Below are 19,894 nucleotides of genomic sequence, written 5' to 3'. Positions count from 1 at the left end.
GAAAAATTATGAGCGTTTGGGGTAGAAGTTTATACCAAGAGGGATGTAAAACAGATCAGTACTACTTTGCTCAAAGTCCATGAAGGATTATTTATTACTCCAGGAGGAATATAAGAGGACAACCACTCTGTGATGTGATGCACACCATGATTTCTTCAAAATCCTGAGTAAGCTGTATATGCATTACAAAATATTCGATAAAGGTAGATTTCTCGGGGCACTGCTAAAGGGTCTGAGTCCAGGGTATTGTAAGGAAAGACAGGTCACATGGACACCGGCTTAGAGACAAACAGTAAACAGAGAGCTCTAACAGAAATCTTAGAGAGAGATTTGGAATATCACAGGATGTGGGTTGCAGATTAAGGCTAGGTTTAACCAGACATCCAAGGAACACAGAGGTCTCAAAGGATATCTGCATTACATTCGAACATTCTCTATGCCCACTGAACTGTGAGTTTTCTAATGGTAGGGCCTATCTCCACTATATCCGAGTTCTCCTAGTGCCCAGCCCAATTCTTGGCACATGAGATGCTCTAAATAAGTGTTTGGAATATGAACAATACAGGCAGCATTAATATAGACTTTATCCTAAGATCAAAGGAAGCACTAGTCTTCTGTCTGTGGCTATTTTGTGGCTAAGACTGAATTTACTTTCATTCACCATTTAAACACTATTGAACTTCTTTCTCTAAACACTGTTACTCAAAATTTGATTAATTCGAGCTCAAAATGACATTTCAAAATCCCCTATTCCCAAACACATAGCTCATCAGAAATGCCAGCCACTATTTACAGTTTCACTTCATTGAAATATGATGATGCCAGGCAGACAGCAATGTGTATTCAGTGGAATTCAATTTTCCTGATCACTGGCTCCATCGATCAGTCTATTTGCGAAGGGCTGATGCAAGCATCAATCCACCTTGTATAGACGATGGGTGAGCTGCTCCTATTATTTCTGCATGTGGAAAGGGTTGTTAGACTCCAATGATGGGATTCTGGAGGACCGCTTTATTATTGTTGTTTTAAGCTTTACTGAGTTCCTACCATGAGCCAGGAGTTTTACTACGTGTTCATATTTAATCTTTATGCCTGACATTTTGTGGCTGAAGAATTTGAGACAGAGGACTTGGGGGGAATTGTTTGTGGTTACAGAGCTGGCAATGTGTAGAGCCAGGATTCAAATGCGCTTCTTTTGATTCCCAAAGTGAGTTACCATCCATTATGTTGCTTCTCTTCTAGGGAGTTGTTTTGGGGCCAAAGCAGGGGAGCAGAGAGAGTGATTAAGAAAGGACTTTGAGACAAGTTGAAAGGGAAGAGTGACTGTGGTTTATTATTCATCATGCTCACCGCCTGTCAACCCTTCCTGTGACCGCCACTGTGCCTATATAAACATTTGTCACTGTAGCTGGAACGCCACACTTGGCTGTTGGCCAGTTCCTCCTCATGTGATGTGAGCTCCGAGAGGGTACACACTGGGCACATACACTCAGTGAAGCATCCAGACCCAGAGGAGCAAACGCAGTGTAGAGAGGAGGTGCCTTGAGGGCAGTGCCATACAGATGGAAGTTCAGGGAAGGAATCTTTGTGGGTCCTGCAGGAAAGCAGCTTCCTTTTTGGGTTTACCAGAGGGCATGGCCAGGGCATCTGACTCAGAGGGCAGAAAACAGGGAAGGACCCACCCAGAATCCCAGTCTACCTGGTAGCTGTGCCAACCCGAATCCGTCTCAGGATAAAATCTGCATAGCATCCTCCCTTTTCTAATCTAGGCAGAGTCAAGAAAATACCTCTATGGGACTTTCAGCAGCTCCATCAAAGTCTGGGGGCAATGACTACTGTATCTTTCAAGCTTCAGGAAACTTTCCTTGTTGCTCATAATTGTGTCAAGAAACATCTGTTAACCTGTAGCTACTTTCAAATCATGAAATGCATGGAAAATCTCAAACAGAACCTTTATTTTTTTGATCCTTAGGCAAAGTTTAAGAAAAGTGGAAGCATGCTTCTCTTTTCAGGCAATAATTCTAGCTGATAACAAGACCAAAGCTGATCAATAACTGACCTCAATTTCTCTGAAAACTGAATTACACATTATGAATATTCCCTCCACAAGTAGGATAGTTTTTCAAAGCCATCACTTTCTTTATTAGAAAGTCAGGGTGTTTTCACAGACCTTTGGATTTGCCTACAGGGCCTGATTAACAAAGAAAAGGATTACTCATAAGACACATAGCAAACCTGGAGTTGGCTGGGCTGATACTATTTTTTCCATTTCACAGATGAAGAAACTGAGGCTCAGAGAGTATACTTGAATTATCCAAGTTCACACAGCTAAATAATGCTGTCACTGGGATGACACCTGTGTACTCTGTTGTCCAGTTCAATATCATGCTGTGCATTAAGGACTGACTCATGCCAACATCCTGTGATCACAGTCACATTTTATCATTCAACCCTGAATCCTTAAACCTTGAATCTTATTCATTTCTCCTAGAAAAAGAAACCAGGTTAGGTACAAACTGCTGTTTTTAAATATAATCTGACTCTACTCTGAAAAGATAAACTTGAGGAAGCCATTCTGGTGGGCAGTAAAAAGTCATGGTAGGTTCAGTGTCTGAAAATCCAATATAGATTTCAACATTCAGGTTACTAAGCAAAGAGTCTTAGATAATCTTTCTAATCCTATTAAGGGCTAACTCCTATTCCCAACTCAGCTGATAAAGTTCAATTACACTGCCAGTCAGAATAAACACTCTAGGTCAAATATGTCACTGTTTTGCTTTTGCTCAGGCTAAATATTTTATTCCTTTTGGACAGCAAGTATTAGAGCTTCCAAATGTGTGTGTTTGTGTGTGTGTGTGTGTGTGTGTGCATGTACACTGTTTCCAAGCCCTAGTAATTACAAGATAAGTTTTAAAGTAAATATTATAAAAGTTGTCTAGAAATTGGTTAATAATCCTGATTGATATCCTGTGTTCCAGTTGCAAAAAAAGGAGAATGGGGAATAGAGATATTTGAAAAGACATGAACAGGTAGAGTGGCATATCAACAGACACATACACAACATAAATAATCTCTCAACTGTATAAAGTATACTATAACTTATAAAGCGCTTTCACCCATGAATATCTCTACTGTGACTCTCAACACTACCCCATGTATGAAGTAGGCAGAATAAGTACAAATAGCAGCATTTTTAAAATGAGAAAACAGAAAGATAGGTTCAGATCTAGCGTCTTGTTTAGGAGCCTTGACTCCAGAACTTCCCCTACACTGTCATTTCCACATACCCATTAACCTTCACTTACATAGTGTTTACCAGCAGAAGAAACCATTAAAAGTGCTTTATGTTGACTCACTTAATGTCTAGATGTACATACTCTGATTCAAAATGCAATTGACCTTTTCATATAAACCCACCAAAATATAATTCATGGTGTGTATGGGTGGATGTTCATTACAAAAAAAAAGTTAACCGTTGGCAGGGTGCAATTTTAAACGGTTTGTGCTGCATTTGTACAACACTAAACACTCTTCAGAATGCTTTCTCCCCTACAGTCTCTTTTGATCCTCACCAGATCTGCATTTGACACAGCAGGGAAGCTGAGGCTCTGTCTCCTGGGACTAAGTCACATTAGCCATCTTTTGACAAGAAGCCATGCTGTTAGTGCTGGTGGGTGGTACATGCTGGAAGGGAAGTGGGAAGGAAAAACATAAAGGGTAGGGAGTGGGGTGGAAGAAAAACGCAAGGGGTGAAGAGTGGCTCAGAGGGCAAAGTCCTCGAAGCAAGGAGAAAGCTCGCTTTGAGTGGCCCCGGGATCAAGATGAGGCTTTCTTTTGCTTTGTGCTTCAGGCTTCACTGACATCCGTCCTTCTCACTTTCCAGATTTATACTTCTTCACTGTGAACCCTTTATGTGCTCAAGAGGCTGTGCACGCAGACAGTCTCCTCACAGGGACATTGTAATTCTATCTGCATCCACACTCTGGGGCCTGATAAGGAAAGAGGGCGGATGGTGTGGGAGCTGAGAGAGCAATGGCCATTGTCTCCCGTAGCAGCCTGATAGGGTGGAATAATTCACAGGATGCACAGCCTGAAAGGTGTGGGTAAAACATGCAGGTATCCTCTTAAGTCACAGTGACAGCTCTGCCACATCCATGCCTGGGTGCTGGAGCCATCTCACTCAATCCTGCACCCTATGGTGCTGGTATCTTGGGGCAAGGTGAGGTCACAGATTGTGGGTCAGGACTTTAGGGTTCTAACCACCAGTTGGCAAGAATGCCCAGCCTTGTCATTTAATTTTTATCTTTAACAATCATTTATCGTCCACTGAAAATGAGCACCATACCAAGAGCTGGGAACAGAAGTAGACTCCCATTTATTATAACTTATTTTATATTTTATTTAACTTATTATAAATTAATTTATATATTAACTTATATAACATTCACTATATACTAGGCACTGGTCTAACTGCTTTATTACTAATTTAATCCTCACTCCAACAATAAGAAGGATATTATCATCTCCATTTCACAGATAAGAACATTGAAACATAGAAAAGTCAAGAAACTTGCCTGAGGTCACATAGCTAGTGACCATTAGAACTGGAATTTGAATCCATGCTCCATAATTTCCGAGTAAATGTTTGTAACCACTGTCCTTCAAAATCTCTGCCCTAAATAAACTGTAATCCAGAGGGCCAGACCAACATATAGACATGATAGAGCATGACTGTTGTAATAGAGACATGTGCAAAGTACTATGGAAATTTAAACAAGCTGAACTGCCCAGCACTTCTGTCCTGCCAGCTGTAACCCTGACCTCCTCGCACCCTATTCTCACTAGCTTCCTACTGACCTAGTCCTATATCTGACTCAGAGACCAACCTTATCACTGTGAGGGGGGATTCCAAGCTTCCTATGCCAGGAGGGCAGGGCACTGGCATGAGGACAGTCTGGTTTCTGGTCCTGCTTAGGCCCCTGCTCTCTAAATGGGTGTCTTCTGCCTTAATCTTCTGACCAACTCCATGTCATATCACTGGTCCAGTAAATTCCACTTCTGCCTTGGCCCCTGCTTGGGCTCTTTGGAAAGTACACTAATTTCTCTCTGTTTCTGGTGGATGAGAAAGGGATCTGGCTGTAATATTTCAGTTCTCATCCAAGACCAAGGCTCAATGCACTCTTCCAGGTACTCTTCCCCTCTCACTACTTTGAGTATGTCCCTCCAATGCTTGGACATAGAAGATGACCTCCTCTATGGGAGAGGGCCTCTTCTCAGTCAATGGCCAGTGGGTGTTTTCCCACTGGAACTTCTAAACAAGCCCTTGAGGTCTTGCATGCCTTTAGGACTGAAGCTCTGCCTTCTCTCTCCAGTCCTCTCTCCATTTCTACATCCAAGGTCCTGAGACTGCTGACCAATGTCACCACAATTGCTTGCCTCTCCCAGACACCTCCCTTACCACTCCCCTTCCCCAATCACATGCCAGGGCCACCATCTCTCTCCACACCCTGTACATCCTCTGCTGCATTTACCACAGCCCTCTCCTGTCCTCTGCAACTGTTTCTGCAAGGTTATCCCGATGTCTCCTCCAGCAACCTCTGCAATTACCAGTAATTTGTCAGCAATCTTCACACTCGGACTGTTTGTTTATATCAAAGTCTAGCCAATGGTCTCACCTTTTTTTTTTTTTTTTCCACGTTTTGTCTCAAGAAAATGAACCATTCCTGACACTTAAGACACTGGCATTTTTCACTTAGCTTTTTCTTCTAGATCCATGAAACAAAGGCTCTGACTGTATAATCAAAGGGAGCAGAAGGGTTTGGTCCCAAAACACTGTCATAAATATATTTGACATTTTTTGACAGTTTAAGATATGCTAGGCTCCTACTACATGCTTATATTCATTTTCTTATCCATCCTTAGAAAGCTCTATGAAATTGGCAATTACAACTATTTTACAAGTGAGGAAACTGAGGCGTGAAAAATTAAACAATTTGATGGTCACACAACAAGTGGAGGAACCAGTTCTCAAACCCAGGTCTGTCTGCCCCTAAAGCTGATTTCTAACAACCAATATTTTTCCTTCTTCACTTCTTCCTTCTGAGTCTTGTTTTCCTTACTGTAAAATAAGGGGGTGAGATAGATCACAGGACTTCAAAAATCTGCTTCAGCTTGAGAAGAGTGTGTATCCAGCAGGACAGATCAGAGTTTAATAAGACTCTTGTCTCCCTTGACTTCTGCTTTCTGTGGTTCTCTCTGGAGAGGCAGCGGCACTGCGTTCAAGTCTGAGGGGTGTCCTATGAAGGAGGGGGCTGGCGCAATCTTGGAGGCTTGAAGCAAATTATATTCAGTCCCACAGTAACTCTCTTACAACTGCAGCAAATTTAGTGTCTTGTATATATTAGGAGCCTAATAATTTTTAGGAAAAAATGGAAAGTTTAGAGTTTGGGAAACTTGTAGACAAGAGAAACCTGAAGGCATGTCTTCATCTAACTTAGAGACTAGCTCTGATTTGGAGTTAAGCCAGTTTTGAGGATGCTCAGTGATCAGGCCAATGGAATGCCCCTCACCCCCACCCCCTCCCCTACCCCTTGAAAAAAAGAAAAAATCTTAAAGTGGGAAGGACATGGGATATCATATTACCCAATGTCTTCATTTTGCATGAGTGAACTCAGGCTGGGAGAGGGTCCAGTTGCATGGTAACTCAGTCACAGGACAGTACTGTGAGCTGTTGTAGGTATTTTTACGGTGAGTTTCTTTGCTATAAATATCTCTGCTGTAAGAATTTTTACTGCAAACATTTTGACCACACAACTAACTGGCTTTAAGGCAATTCTGTCTTGGAAGGTAAAATAACTGGTTGACAGTTTTTGGTTTGCCAGTTTGGATTCAACTGGTTGAAATGCATTAGTGGTTCTTCCAGTCAGAGATGTTATTGATGGCTTTATGGAGTGGACAATGATTTACATCAAGAGTTGGTATATTTGGAAACACACTACATTGGAGGAGAAAGAGTCTGAGGGCCCTGATGGTGCAGAGTTGAATCCACATTTCCCATAGAACTTTGGAATGTCTATCAGTGAACATGTGACAAGATGCCAAGAACAAACAAAAGTATAGAGGCTTTCACAATGCGATACAAAGCTCGGTTACAAATATGCATCCTAGTACTGTATTTGGAAGCTGATACCTCTTAATGAAGGAAGAAATTTTAGCAAAAAAGAAAAATTGCAATGTCGAACCAAGAGACTAATCAACAAGCAAAAAAAAAAAATGTATAAACACTATGAATAAAAGACTTGGAAGACAAACGCTTAGGTACAAACCACAAAATATCATTTATCTGCACAGGATTGCTATGATTCTACACACATTTAAATGTATTCAAATATTTTGTATTTTGTAATAAAGTATTTTTGTTATTCATTTTTCATGTCTTATTATGTCCTTCTTAATGTCCCTCTTTCATTTTTCATGATTTTATCTTTTATGGCAAAATTGCATTATGACCAATCAGTTATGCCATGAAAATGTTTGCAGCAAGAATGCTTGCAGCAAAGATGCCCAACAAAGATACTTTTGGTGAAAATACCCCATATGGTTATTACCATCCTGTGTTATAATTAAGAAAACTTCATGTCACAAAGCTTGATGGTTGATGGGTTTTCCTGAATTACTGCATTCCACACAAAAGAAGAACTGAAATCTGAATTGCAACATCACCTGCTCTCTGTGAAGACGTGAGCAGTCTTTGCTTCTACACCCACTGGGTACATCTTCCAGCTGAATGTTCTGCAGGAAACCCCTTCATCTCCAGGGCATTAATGCAGATGACACTATAGTTCTTTGCAATCACAGCTTATGACTTTGTTATTATCAGTATTTTGAAGAATATATTTAACAGTGTTAAACTTACTGAAGTTGTTCAGTTCCATCCAAAAAAAGGATTGACCAAGATCAAATTAGCATTTAGTTAGCTATTTTAAATACAATTCAAGCTTGTTCAACAATGATGACAGAATGTCTCAGAATTGATCATGTATTGAATTGCCCTTCAAATTCAAGTTCTCCCATGCTTATGAGAAAAGTGCAAAAGGGAGATGTGGGCTGACAAAACAAAGACACTTCTTCTCCATCATAGAAGAGCAGCAAGAATAATTTATTTGCATGGCAATTCTCAGAGTAGAGTTTCAGAAAATTTCCAAGAGTCAGAATGATTCCCAAAGCCAGATTTTGAGTAAGATATTTTGAGATCCCACACAGAGGTCCCTGTGAGAAGCTAGTGGTGGAGGACACAGTCAGGACCAAGACTCTGGGAACGTCTCTGACTTACAAGCTGACTCTGAGTGTGGTGGCCATCAATTCAAACTGCATCATCCACAGGAGTGTGGGAACTCAGCTCATGTGAGCTGGTAGAGCCAGAAGGGAGATCCAGTCTGACAGGTGGGACGTAAGGCAGGAGTGCCCAGGCAAAGGTGACGTGGACACAGATAAGTGCAACAACACGGCGGCATAGTCCAGATGAACTGCTTTTTTGAGCAGGACCCCAGGACTCACTGGGAGTTGGGAAGGAGAAATAGGATCCAGTGCCCAAGAAGAGAATGGCCACACACAGGTAGAGCACCTGGGCCTGGTTAAATGTCTAGTATTTATAAACACTACAGTCTCAGCAGGAAAATGTGGAAGAAACGACTATTCATATTGACTGACCAAACATAGCAGGAAGTAGATGAAGCCTGTAGCTTGGATGAGGGAGCATGCCAGGCCAGAGCCCAACTCGGTGTAGTGACTTCCAAGCCCAAGAAGCAGAAACTACCCTAGGCCTCTCCTGGTAGATGTGCTCAAGTGTACTCCAGGTCTCCAAGCTTGACTTGGGGAAGAGAGGTAGAGGCCTCGATGCCCAACACCACACAAAGTCTGGAAGTCAGCGACTGGCGCTTGTGCTTTGGAGGCCACTGCTCATCTACACTGTAGCTATAGCATCATAGAAGGACATGTAGTTAATTTCTGGCAGACAGAGAACGCAGGTACCATTCTTCTGCCTTGATGTCTGGGCCTCTTTCCATCACCTCCAATTAGCGGACCTGTCAGGTACTAAGAAACTCACCTCTTTTGAGTGAGATGGCTGCAATCAGGTCAGTGTGTTGCCCCCACTAAGTAACATATTTGTACTTAATAAAGACATATCCAAGGTCAAAAAAATGTAGTTCCTAAACCTAACATCAGTATATTTTCTAGGATGGTATAAATTTTGGGCTCTGATGCTTGGCTTATAAGGAAGAAGAGGGAAGAAAATAAATTGGGGGATAGGTTTGGGGATTTTTGTGTTGTGGGCTAGTTGTGAGTCAGCCTTACATCCTTCTCAAAGATTTTCCTGATCTAAAAAGTAACCATTATGGAAACTTCTCAAATTTTCTAGCACTTGAATATTTTGGAAGCATTATGCAGTTTTATGATCACAAATTTAGAGATACAGAGTATATTTTAGTATCCCCATTTGACAGTTACAGTTAACTTCAGACAATGGAGTCACTGTCCAGAGTTATCAGTTGTCAGTAGAAGAGTTTGAGCCCAGACTTGCTCCTGTATCTTCTGAGTCTCAGACCCTGGGCTTGTGTAAAAGAAAAATTTTGTTCCAGACACTTGTTAAAAATGACAAGACTGATTTTATTTGAGATAACTGCAGTAGGGAAGAGACTTCAGTGTATCAACTGAGCTCAACTTCACTGAACAAGCAGGAGGCTTTTTAAATTCTGGAGGATGCTGAAGGAAAAGTACTGAGGGCTGTTAAGGGGTGGGCAGTCAGTCAGTGTGATTAGGCCATCTGTGTTTGTTAATTGGTGCTTTTCAAAGTTAGGCTCCCACTCTCCCTCAGAGACTGGGAGACCTTGACTCTTTCTTGGCGATTACATTTCAAAGGGATGGCTCCCAAGTCCTTGAAAAAGAAATGCCTGGGTTGTAGGAGATATGTTTCAAAAGCACTGAAAAAGGATTTACCACTGTAACTTTTCTAAGTATACGCTCTAAGAAAAGGGAAGTCAGAGGCTTATAGTCAGGTTTTAGCTGGAACAAACATTACCTTCCTTTGGTAGCATTAAGCTTTCTCAGGCAGGCTCTTCAAGGAGGCTTGGAGTCGTCACCCTAGGGACACAACCTCGAGCTGATAGAAGTCATGCTAGAGTTTGTTCAAGTCTCCTAGTGGGTGGGCAGGGGAAGTAGATGAAGTCGTTTGTGCCAAGAGTTGTGCAGTTTTCACCTGCTGCCATTGCATGTGGGCTCTCCATTTCAGTGCTAGGTGGGCTGGATCTCAGGCTTCCTGGGCTATCTCCCTGATGCCAGCCCTAGAGAGAAGTTCCTTCATGTTTTAGAGTCCTGACAATCCCAAGATTCATGTTAGAGCCAGGCCTTCTCTCAGTTTCTTACTATCCTACTAGGATCCAAGTGGAAGGATTACTTTCTCCTAGGCTAAAGGATCATCTCTCCCACTTTCTGCCTTGTGTCTAAGGAGTACTAAGGAGTACCGTTGTCCTGTAGCTGTTAGACAACTGTGGCCTTGCACCCTAGAGGGAGCTACACTTTTCAGTAAATCTATTTGCCATAGGCTCTGGAAACCTTGCTGAAGGACTCAGGGGGAAGCAGAGATATTATTATTATTTTCCACTGTTTGATTCATGTAGCATTCATTAGATGATTATAGCTGTTGGGATTTGATGGACGGAGCAGTCTGTCTTGTCACTATATTACTGAGTCGCTCTGTAGCTACTCAATAATTACCACACAGCAAAGTGGGGGCATGTTCAAGAATGCTAATGAATTATCTGTTTTCTTTAAGCCTCATTAGATTTCTTGATAGCAAAACCTCCCATGGACAAGATCTCATCCAACATGATTTTCCAAATGTCTTGTTGCTTGTCAGGCACAACACCATCTCCACATGCATGAGGTAGTTTGGAAACCACAGTGGTTTCCTGCTGTGCCATTATCTCATACATTTGTTTTTGTTATAGCTTTTTGTGTGTGCATCTGTTGTGTACATGTGTTGTGGAGGTGGAAGAGGGCAGACTGAGGTCTCTGGAGAAAATTTCAAAAAGAGCAATACTGAATTCTATTATAGAACTGAATTTTCTGGTTGGAAATTACTTTAGACTCATCTTGAACTATTGCCTTTCACTCCCAAATCTACTTTTCTCATATAAGTAAATGGTAAAATGATCTGCCCGATTCTTCTGGCCAAAAGCCTAGGCATCATCCTTGATCACCCTCTCTCCCTTAGCTCTCATATCCAATCCATCAGCAAATCCAGGTGGCTCTACCTCCAAAAGCTATCCTAACTCTATCCTTTTCTATCTCCATTGCCATATCTCTAGGCTAAGCCATTGCCATCTCTTTCCTGGTCTACTGTACCCACTTCATCCCTTGGTTTCCTGCTTCCATTCTTGCTCCCTTAAAATTCATTATTCCCAAAGTAGTCAGAATGACCTTTATGAAAGTAATTCAGATTGTTTCACACCACTCTCCTGCTTCAAACCCTCCAGTGACATCCTGTAGCAAGTAGAATTCAAAGTCCTTTATACAGTTGACATGGCCATACGGGAACTGGCTCGTCTACCCCTCAGACCTCATTTCTTGGTTCTCCCCCCATTATTCACCACCTTCTAGACAGGCCTACCTCATTCCCACCTCAGAGCCTTTGTATTTCCTGTCCTCTCTGCCTGGAACCTTATTTCCTCCGAGTTTCACATAGATGGCTCCTTCATCATTTGGGTTTCAGCTCAAATGTCATCTCAGATTAATTCTTCAGAGCAGCCTCCTACCTTCAGATGCTTTCTACAAGGCAGCTCTCCTTTATTTTCTTCATAGAAATTATTATTTCTTGGGATTTTATAACATTTTTAATGTCTATTTGTTTATTGCCTGCCTCTCACAACTTGCATGCAAGCATCATGAGGGCAGGGACCTTGCTTTTCTTGGTTCCTGCTAACCCCTAGCTATACCTACAAGAGTGCCTGGCACATAACAGGAGCTTATAAAAAATTTACTGAGTGATTTAAGGAGTGAAAGAATGAAGGAATCTAGCACAACTTCTTTCTTTATAAAATGAAGACACTGAAGTCACAAATTGAAAGTGACTTGTCCAAAATTACAAAGAGGAGACTGTTCTGTTCTCCTGATCCCCACTTTTATGATCTTTCCAGCATCTCCAAGTGGTTGTCAACCAAGGTGATTTTGCCCACCAGGGGACATTTGACAATGTCTGGAGAGATTTTTAGTTGTCTTAACTGTGGAGAGATTGCTACTGGCAGTAAGTACAAGCCAGGGATGCTGCTAAACATCCTACAATACACAGGACAATCTCCCACAACAAAGAATTATCTGGCCGAAGATGTCAAGAGTGCTGAAGTCGAAACCCTCTAGTAGCACTTGCAAAGGAAGGTTACTCCTCCTGCTTTCTTTACTCTTCCTCTGGGCCACTGGAAAACCTTACATAAGCCAGTTTTCCTAGATGGCCTCAGTTTCTCTGTCAAACAAGTAGTCACTTTCCATCCAAGAAATATGCTGTCTTTGACCACCAGATACATCTTTTCTCTCTCGAAAGTAAATTTCCAACATCTAATTAGCATAGGACATGCTGCTGAGTTGACATTAAATTAATACTAGTTTTAAAGTTCGTTAAAGAAATTAGTTGCTCAAGCTGTCCTTTCTGCTCTTCTACATTCTACCTATCTTTCAGTCCTAAATTCTACCACTTCCAGGGGGGCTTTCCTGAGTCCCAGGCAGAGTTCATATCTCCCTTACATAGTATTCTCCAAGCACTGAGTTTATATTAATTAAAATACTGACTTAAGCCCACGAGTCGCTCATTTCCCCATCACCCCTAGTAGTTTATGCATTCCTTGAGGGCAGGCACCAGGTCTCAGCAGAGCACTGGGCAGAGTGGGTGCTCAGTGAGTACATTCTGGAAGGAAGACACATGTCTCTGACGGGCTGCATATCCATTCAAAGTGACAACAAAGAAAACCTTGCAAAATGAGCATGACAAGAAAAGGAAATACTTTCCTCTTTCACTGTAGTCAAAGGAAGTTGGGAGGCAGGCTTGTTAATTGTTAACAAGGTTTGTTAATTGACATATCTTTTCAGAATATTACTTCTCTTTTGTGGATGAACGCCGGCATTCGTGAGGCAGACAAGTGGAGCCCGCTCCCCACCAACTTGAGAATAGGCAGAATGAGTAATTATCCTAAGTTGGTGGCGAGGGTCCCAGGAGTGGGAGGAGCAGTGTGATCTCTGCAAATCCCTAAGCCCATGACAGGGATGGGGCAGGTGGCAAGCTCTGTGATCAGCACCCCAAGGGAGATAAAGAAAACAAAGTAGCAACTCTCTCTGCTTTCCAGGGAAGCCGGCTTGCTTGCCTTAAGCCTGGTGTGCTATTTAACTCAACACAGCTGCAAACAAACAAGATTAGAAATGAATGATTGATTTCCTTTTAAAATAGAACACGAAACAAAAGCTTTTTTTTATTGTTGTTGTCACTACGGGCAAAGCAATGGAAGTGCCTGTGAAGGAAAACAATTCCAACACACCAGTTCCTTCCACATTAGCTTAAATGACCTGTTTAAGACATAAAACACTGAACCTAGAAAGGCCGTTAGAAATATTGCCACATTCCCAATTTATGGACAAGGAAACTGAGACCCGGAGAGGAATAACGACTGACCCCCAAATCACACAGCACACAAATGGAAAAGCCAGAATCTAGAATTAAGTTTCCTGTCTCCTGGGTGATGTGGAGAGGGGGAAGGTCAGTGGATCAGAGAGTCTGAATACCTGACCTTCAGATTTTATCAAACTGCCATCTGTGCAAATTTGGGCAAGTCACTTTTCCTTGCTTCACCTCCCCCATCCGTGAAATAACGGGTTTAGACTGAATGACCTGTAAGACTCCTCCTAGTACCAAAGCTATATAGCTACGATTTCAGTAAATGCTAATATCAAATAAATGAATAAATGAATAAATAAATAAATGTATGGAGTGCATACTATATACCAGATGCTATGCAAAACTTTTTCTTTTCCCCACGAGGTATCTCATTCAATCTTTACAGCCCTATAAAGTAGGCATGTTTGTCACTGCCCTTTGCATATGAGAAAGCTGGAACTCAGGTTAAGTAACTAGCTCAGAGTCACACAATTGGTGTGTCAGTTGTGACACTGGTGACAGTGGGATCTGAACATCTCCCGGTCTGACTTCAAAGATGGAAATTACAAGGTCAACAAATGTTCAAATAGTAGTACTGTCCAGTTCTTCCAGGGACTAAGACTTCACATCCATCTCCACAGAGATGACACCAGTTGGGGATACTCTGATTGTGACAGAATAAAACTGACAGAGTATAGCTTGTACTCATTGATCCAATAATGTTGCAAGACCAACAAGAAGTGTAACATGTATTCTAGAAAATAGTTCTATAGATAAGGGAGGATTGGCTTTTATGACCCTTATTCTGAGAATCTTCTCTAAATTTCCAATCACCTCTCTGGTTCTTTGTTTGGACCTGCTTTCAACTCCCTCATTCCTCTGCCCACACCCAACGTATCTCACACTTTCAAATTAGAGTGTTATTACTGATCAACTCTTCAGTAATTGCAAAAGAGGTGGGAGAAGGGAGGATGATTTCAGTGCAAATTTGAACACGGAATCTTTTGTTTGGGGCCATGACGGAGTCATAGGACTTAGTTGCCCTTCCATCTCACACAACTTAAGAAAAAAAGACAAAATAAAGGGGCTTCCCTGGTGGCGCAGTGGTTGAGAGTCCGCCTGCCGATGCAGGGGACACGGGTTCGTGCCCCGGTCTGGGAGGATCCCACATGCCGCGGAGCGGCTTGGCCCATGAGCCATGGCCATTGAGCCTGCGTGTCCGGAGCCTGTGCTCCGCAACGGGAGAGGCCACAACAGTGAGAGGCCCACATACCGCAAAAAAAAAAAAAAAAAAAAAAGACAAAATAAGCCAAAGAAAGAAAATAATAAAGATCAAAATAGCAACATTTGAAATAGAAAACAGAATAATAATAGAGAAAATCAATGATTTGAGGAGATTACTAAAATTGGTAAACCTGTAGCCATACTGATCAGGAAACAAAAAAGAAAGAAGACAGAAATTACCAATATTGGGAATGAAAAAAAGGCATCGTTATAGATTTCACTGGTATTAAAAAGATAAAAAGTGAATATTACGAACTTTATGCCAATAAATTCTACACATTATTTGAAATAGACAAGTGCCTTGAAGAACACAAATTCCCAAGTTCACTAAAAAAAAAAGATAACCCTAATATGCCCATATTTATTATAGAAATTAAATAAATAATTAATAACCTTTCAGAAAAAGAGAAATCACCATACCTAGATAGTTTCACTGGTGGATTCTACCAAGCACTGAAAGAAGAAATGATACTAATTCTCCATAATCTCTTCCAGAAAATAAAAGCAGAAGGAACACTTTTTATCTCATTCTCTGAGGACAGCATTGTACTTGATACCCAAACTAGACAAATATATTGCATAAAAAAGGAAACAAAAAGTAATTATCCCTCCTGATGCAAAAATTCCTAACAAAATTTAAGAAATTTAATAATATAGAAAGAGGTTAGCACATCATGAATAAGTGAGGTTTATCATGGAAATATGTTTCCTTTAACATTTGAAAATCAGTCAGTGGAATTTACCACATTAAAAGACCAAAAGAGAAAACCCACATGATCATCTCAATAGATACAGAAAAAACATTTGATAGAATTCAATGTCTATTCATGATTAAAAACTCCCAGCAATCTAGAAATAGAAGGAACTTGTTTAACCTGATAAAAAGCATCTATTAAAAACTTACAGCTCATATTATACTTAACAATAAAGATTGACTGTTTTCCCTGTTAGATTGGGTAAGAAGTCATGAACACCTGTTCTCAACGCTCTTTTCAGCATTGTACTAGAAGTTTTAGCCACTGCAATAAAGCAAGAAAAATTTTAATACAAATTGAAAAATAAGAAATGAAATTGTTATTATCAGATGATGGCATAATATATTTGTAGAAAATCCTAAGAAGCCTCTAAACCAGCTACAAGAACGAATAAATGAGCTTATCAAGTTTGCAGAATACATGGTGAATACATAAAAATTATTTATAAGCAATAAAAATATTTTATACAAGCAATAAACTATCATAAATAGAATTAAAAACAACTTATAATGTCATCAAACTATGAGATAATTAGTGATGAATTTGCCAAAAGATGTGTAAAGCTTATACATTGAAAACTACAAAATATTAATGAGAGATGTGAAAGAACACCTAAAGAAATGGGATATACCACATTCATAGATTGGAAGACTCCATATTTTTGAGAAGCTAATTCTTCCTAAATTGATCTATAGATTCAGTGCAATTTCAATTAAAATTCAATTTTTATACAAATATAAATTTTCAAGCTGTTTGCAAAATATACATGACAATACAAAGGACCTACAGTGGTCAAAATAGTTTGAAAAGAACAAAGTTGCTGAACTCATACTTACTGATTTCAAATTTATAAATCTATAACAATCAAGACAGTACAGAATTGGGATAAAGATAGAGAAATCTATCAATGTAACAGAATGGAGTACAGAATTAGATCCACATGAAGATACATGGTGTGGTTACAGTTTGTTGTACACCTACCATACCTCAACAAAGTTGCAAATAATTTTTTAAAGAAAAGAGGAAAGGAAGAAAGACAAAAATTTTATCACAGGGAGCTTGACAGAATCTTCAGTGAGAAAAGCATAGAAGAGGAAAAGACATTGAGGAACTGGTGGAACGAAAATGCAAGAAAAAGCAATAATATATTAGGAAATGGACTCTGAGTTGACAGCATTCTATCAACCACATTTTAAGCCCAGGTTGATCCAGACTGGCTTTATGGAAGAGATAATCTGAAAAGAGGCTTAAAGCAGTGGTTTTAGAGTGTAGGCTGCAATATGACACATGATTCTTGAGCAGAGTATTAGAAGAAAGAATATTAAATTACAGGCTTAAAAGTGTCACCTTGTCACATGCTCTGCCTCCAAGCAAAGTTTGTGTAGAAATGTTTGGAGAAGATAGCTGTTCCACAGTCCATTTCTCTAAACTGTGTTCATAATATCAGGAAATGTCTAGCCACCATCCAAGAGCCTTGGATTCATCTTTGACTCCTCTCTCCCCTCACTCCTTGTGGCAGCCATGGAAGAGACCCTTCCAGATCTCCCCTGAAGAGACAGCATGCTGCAAGGCCTAGAGTCAGCTGACAGCCTCTGCCTGCACTGTTTTTAGATCCATCACATCATTTGAGCTAAATCCATTCTCTTGCATCTCCTAGTCAGTGAATGAGCCTCACTGTTTCTGTCCAATGAGGGATTCCCACCAGGCAATCCTGGGATTAGAGGTGTCCAAAGCATTGGTCAAAATGTTCACAAAGCTTCACCAAAATGAGGCTCTTCTTTCTAATCATCCTTCTTCTTTCTTTCATGGGTATCAGACATGCATCATGGTCTGAAGGCTTTCCCAACCCACTTCTGCTCTCTTTATTTTTATAGGCATTCCTCTCAATACATCTCTTGCACTTCTAACTCTGTCTTGACATTTGGTTCCCGGAGAACCTGAATTGACAGGTACCCCTGGCACTCTCTTCCCATCACTTTAGTCCCCAAGTTTCATTGAGTGTATCCTCAAACTCTGTTTTGAAGTTACTTCCTTTTCTCCAATTTCACTGCCATGGTCCTAGGACAGGCTGCCTTAGTTCCATTGCCCAAAACCTTGCCCTAAAAATAGTCAGACATCAGATTTGAATTTCAGTGCTAGTGTTACTCTAGGAACAAAGTGGTTGTTTGTGTGGCCTGGATATCTGATATCAGGGCTACGCTTCCCTTAAGAATAGGATATAATTTGGAAGGGGGCTGTGAAGTTTGACTGCTAAGCTCTGCTTTGACAATTAACTGGGATCTAATGTTTCATGCTCCAATACTACCTTACTTCTTTTATATCTGAAATGAGAAAAGTTTAATCACAGTCTCTGCTCTTTGCAAAGAATCAGGGAGGCTGGTGAAAATCTGATTGGTAAAGTGCTGTGAGTTCCTTAGAAGCTCCAATAATCCTCTATCTATGGATAAAAATGCTGTCCTGCCACTATTCCCATATATACCTTTCATTTTGACTCCAAATAATGCCTCACTGCCTTCATCTGGTGTTTAAAGCCCTCTAATTTTATCTCTCAATACCCTCTCTCATCCTACATATGTTCCAGCCAAATGGAACCACTCACTTATCCCCAAGCACAGTCAGTGCTTTCTCACTTCAGTAATTGCACTCAGTCTCTTTCCTCCATCTGGAATCTCCTCGCTTCTTACTCCCAAAGCTATTTGTCCAAATTCTACACATCGTTTAAAGCCTCTCTAAAATATGACATTCCCTAAGAATCCTCAGAAGTACTCTCTCCCTCTGCTACCATTTCACAGTAATTTTGCTTGTATATTTCTCATGGCACTCATTGCTTTCTACGTGTCTTGTGTTTATTATACTCCCTGTCTTATACAGTACTCCCTACTAGGCTATAACCTCCTTGCCCATCTCTCTGATCCCTACCCTCTCCCAGGACCTGCCACCTAAGGGCTGCTCAAGCCCTTGGCTCTGAATAGGTGCACTGTTTTCAGAGGTAGTCATGGGTTCCCTTGTGTTCCGTGCATTCTTATGCAGTACCTCTTTGAGACCCAAGGTTACAGACTGTCAGGGCTGCTGGAGAGGGCTCCAGGCAGCTTTGCCAGGAAATCAAGTATCCCCCTGAGCAAAGCCTTCTGTGCAATCCAGTGAGTCTTGCATTGTTAACACAGTTATCTGGTCAAACTAGCTAAAAGAGTAAATAAGCAGAAGGTCTCCAAGTTTTCACATAAGGATGTGAATAGCCATCATTGCTAAAATAGACTGCCTTACCTCCAGTGTCTGAACAAAAGTTTTCAGAAATTATTGCAAGTTGGGGGGAACATCAATATTAGCTTCCATCCTACGCCTAACATCTGCTCCATTGTGTGCTCTATCATTCTGATTCTCCACTTACCATCAAGCCTGATCCCTGGACATCAACCACTCACTCTATAAAGTAACAGTCAAACTGTGAATGGAATTCCAATGCATTTTTCTAAGAACATTACAGTGGTCCTAGTCTTACCAAGGGGTTCTCTCTCTCTACTGTGTCATCCAAAACCAGCTTCCATGAACACATTCCCAGGTCAGTAAACGTTCAACAAGGAATACATATTGAGGTATACTGTGTGCCAGGGCTAGGCATACAGAGATAAATAGAACCTAGATCCTGCACTCAAGAAGCACTCAGTGGGGCTTCCCTGGTGGCACAGTGGTTGAGAGTCCGCCTGCTGATGCAGGGGACAGTCCGGGAAGATCCCACATGTCGCGGAGCGGCTGGGCCCGTGAGCCATGGCCGTTGAGCCTGCGCGTCCGGAGCCTGTGCTCCGCAACGGGAGAGGCCACAACAGTGAGAGGCCCACATACCACCCCAAAAAAAAAAAAAAAGCACTCAGTGAACCAAAACAGCCTTTATTTTTAGGAAACAAATTTTCTTCTGGTTCAAACTTTTATGACATCCTTGGACCATCCAACTCTGTCAATTCTTATTTTAAGGTTCAGTTCTAGAATAGTTTTTAATGAAGCAAAACAAACCTCCTTGATTCAGAGGATCAGCTCTGCCCACCATATCTGTCCAGTGCAGTGAGGTTCCAACCCATCACCTAGAGAAGCAATTTTACAAAAGCTCTGGGATAGATCATCAGTAGAACACAATACAGCAACCCAGTGGATGAGTTATGAGCCA

General features: G+C 41.1%; 1 protein-coding gene across 1 annotated transcript in view; it reads left to right on the top strand.

Moving 5' to 3' along the window:
* Positions 1 to 18,879, top strand: part of RTP4 (receptor transporter protein 4) — a gene marked incomplete at both ends in the record, with an annotated part of 91,629 nt that extends 72,750 nt beyond the window's left edge. Inside the window, one exon of the mRNA XM_079705215.1 lies at positions 18,766 to 18,879. Within this exon, the coding sequence (XP_079561341.1) occupies positions 18,766 to 18,879 (114 nt within the window). The remainder of the gene's footprint in view (positions 1 to 18,765) is intronic.
* Positions 18,880 to 19,894: the final 1,015 nt, after the last annotated feature.

Source organism: Hyperoodon ampullatus (genome assembly GCF_949752795.1).
Source record: "Hyperoodon ampullatus genome assembly, chromosome: 5".
NCBI classification, from domain to species: Eukaryota; Metazoa; Chordata; class Mammalia; order Artiodactyla; family Ziphiidae; genus Hyperoodon; species Hyperoodon ampullatus.
Note: the sequence above shows the minus strand (reverse complement) of the source record. Positions and strands in the feature narration are given on the sequence as shown.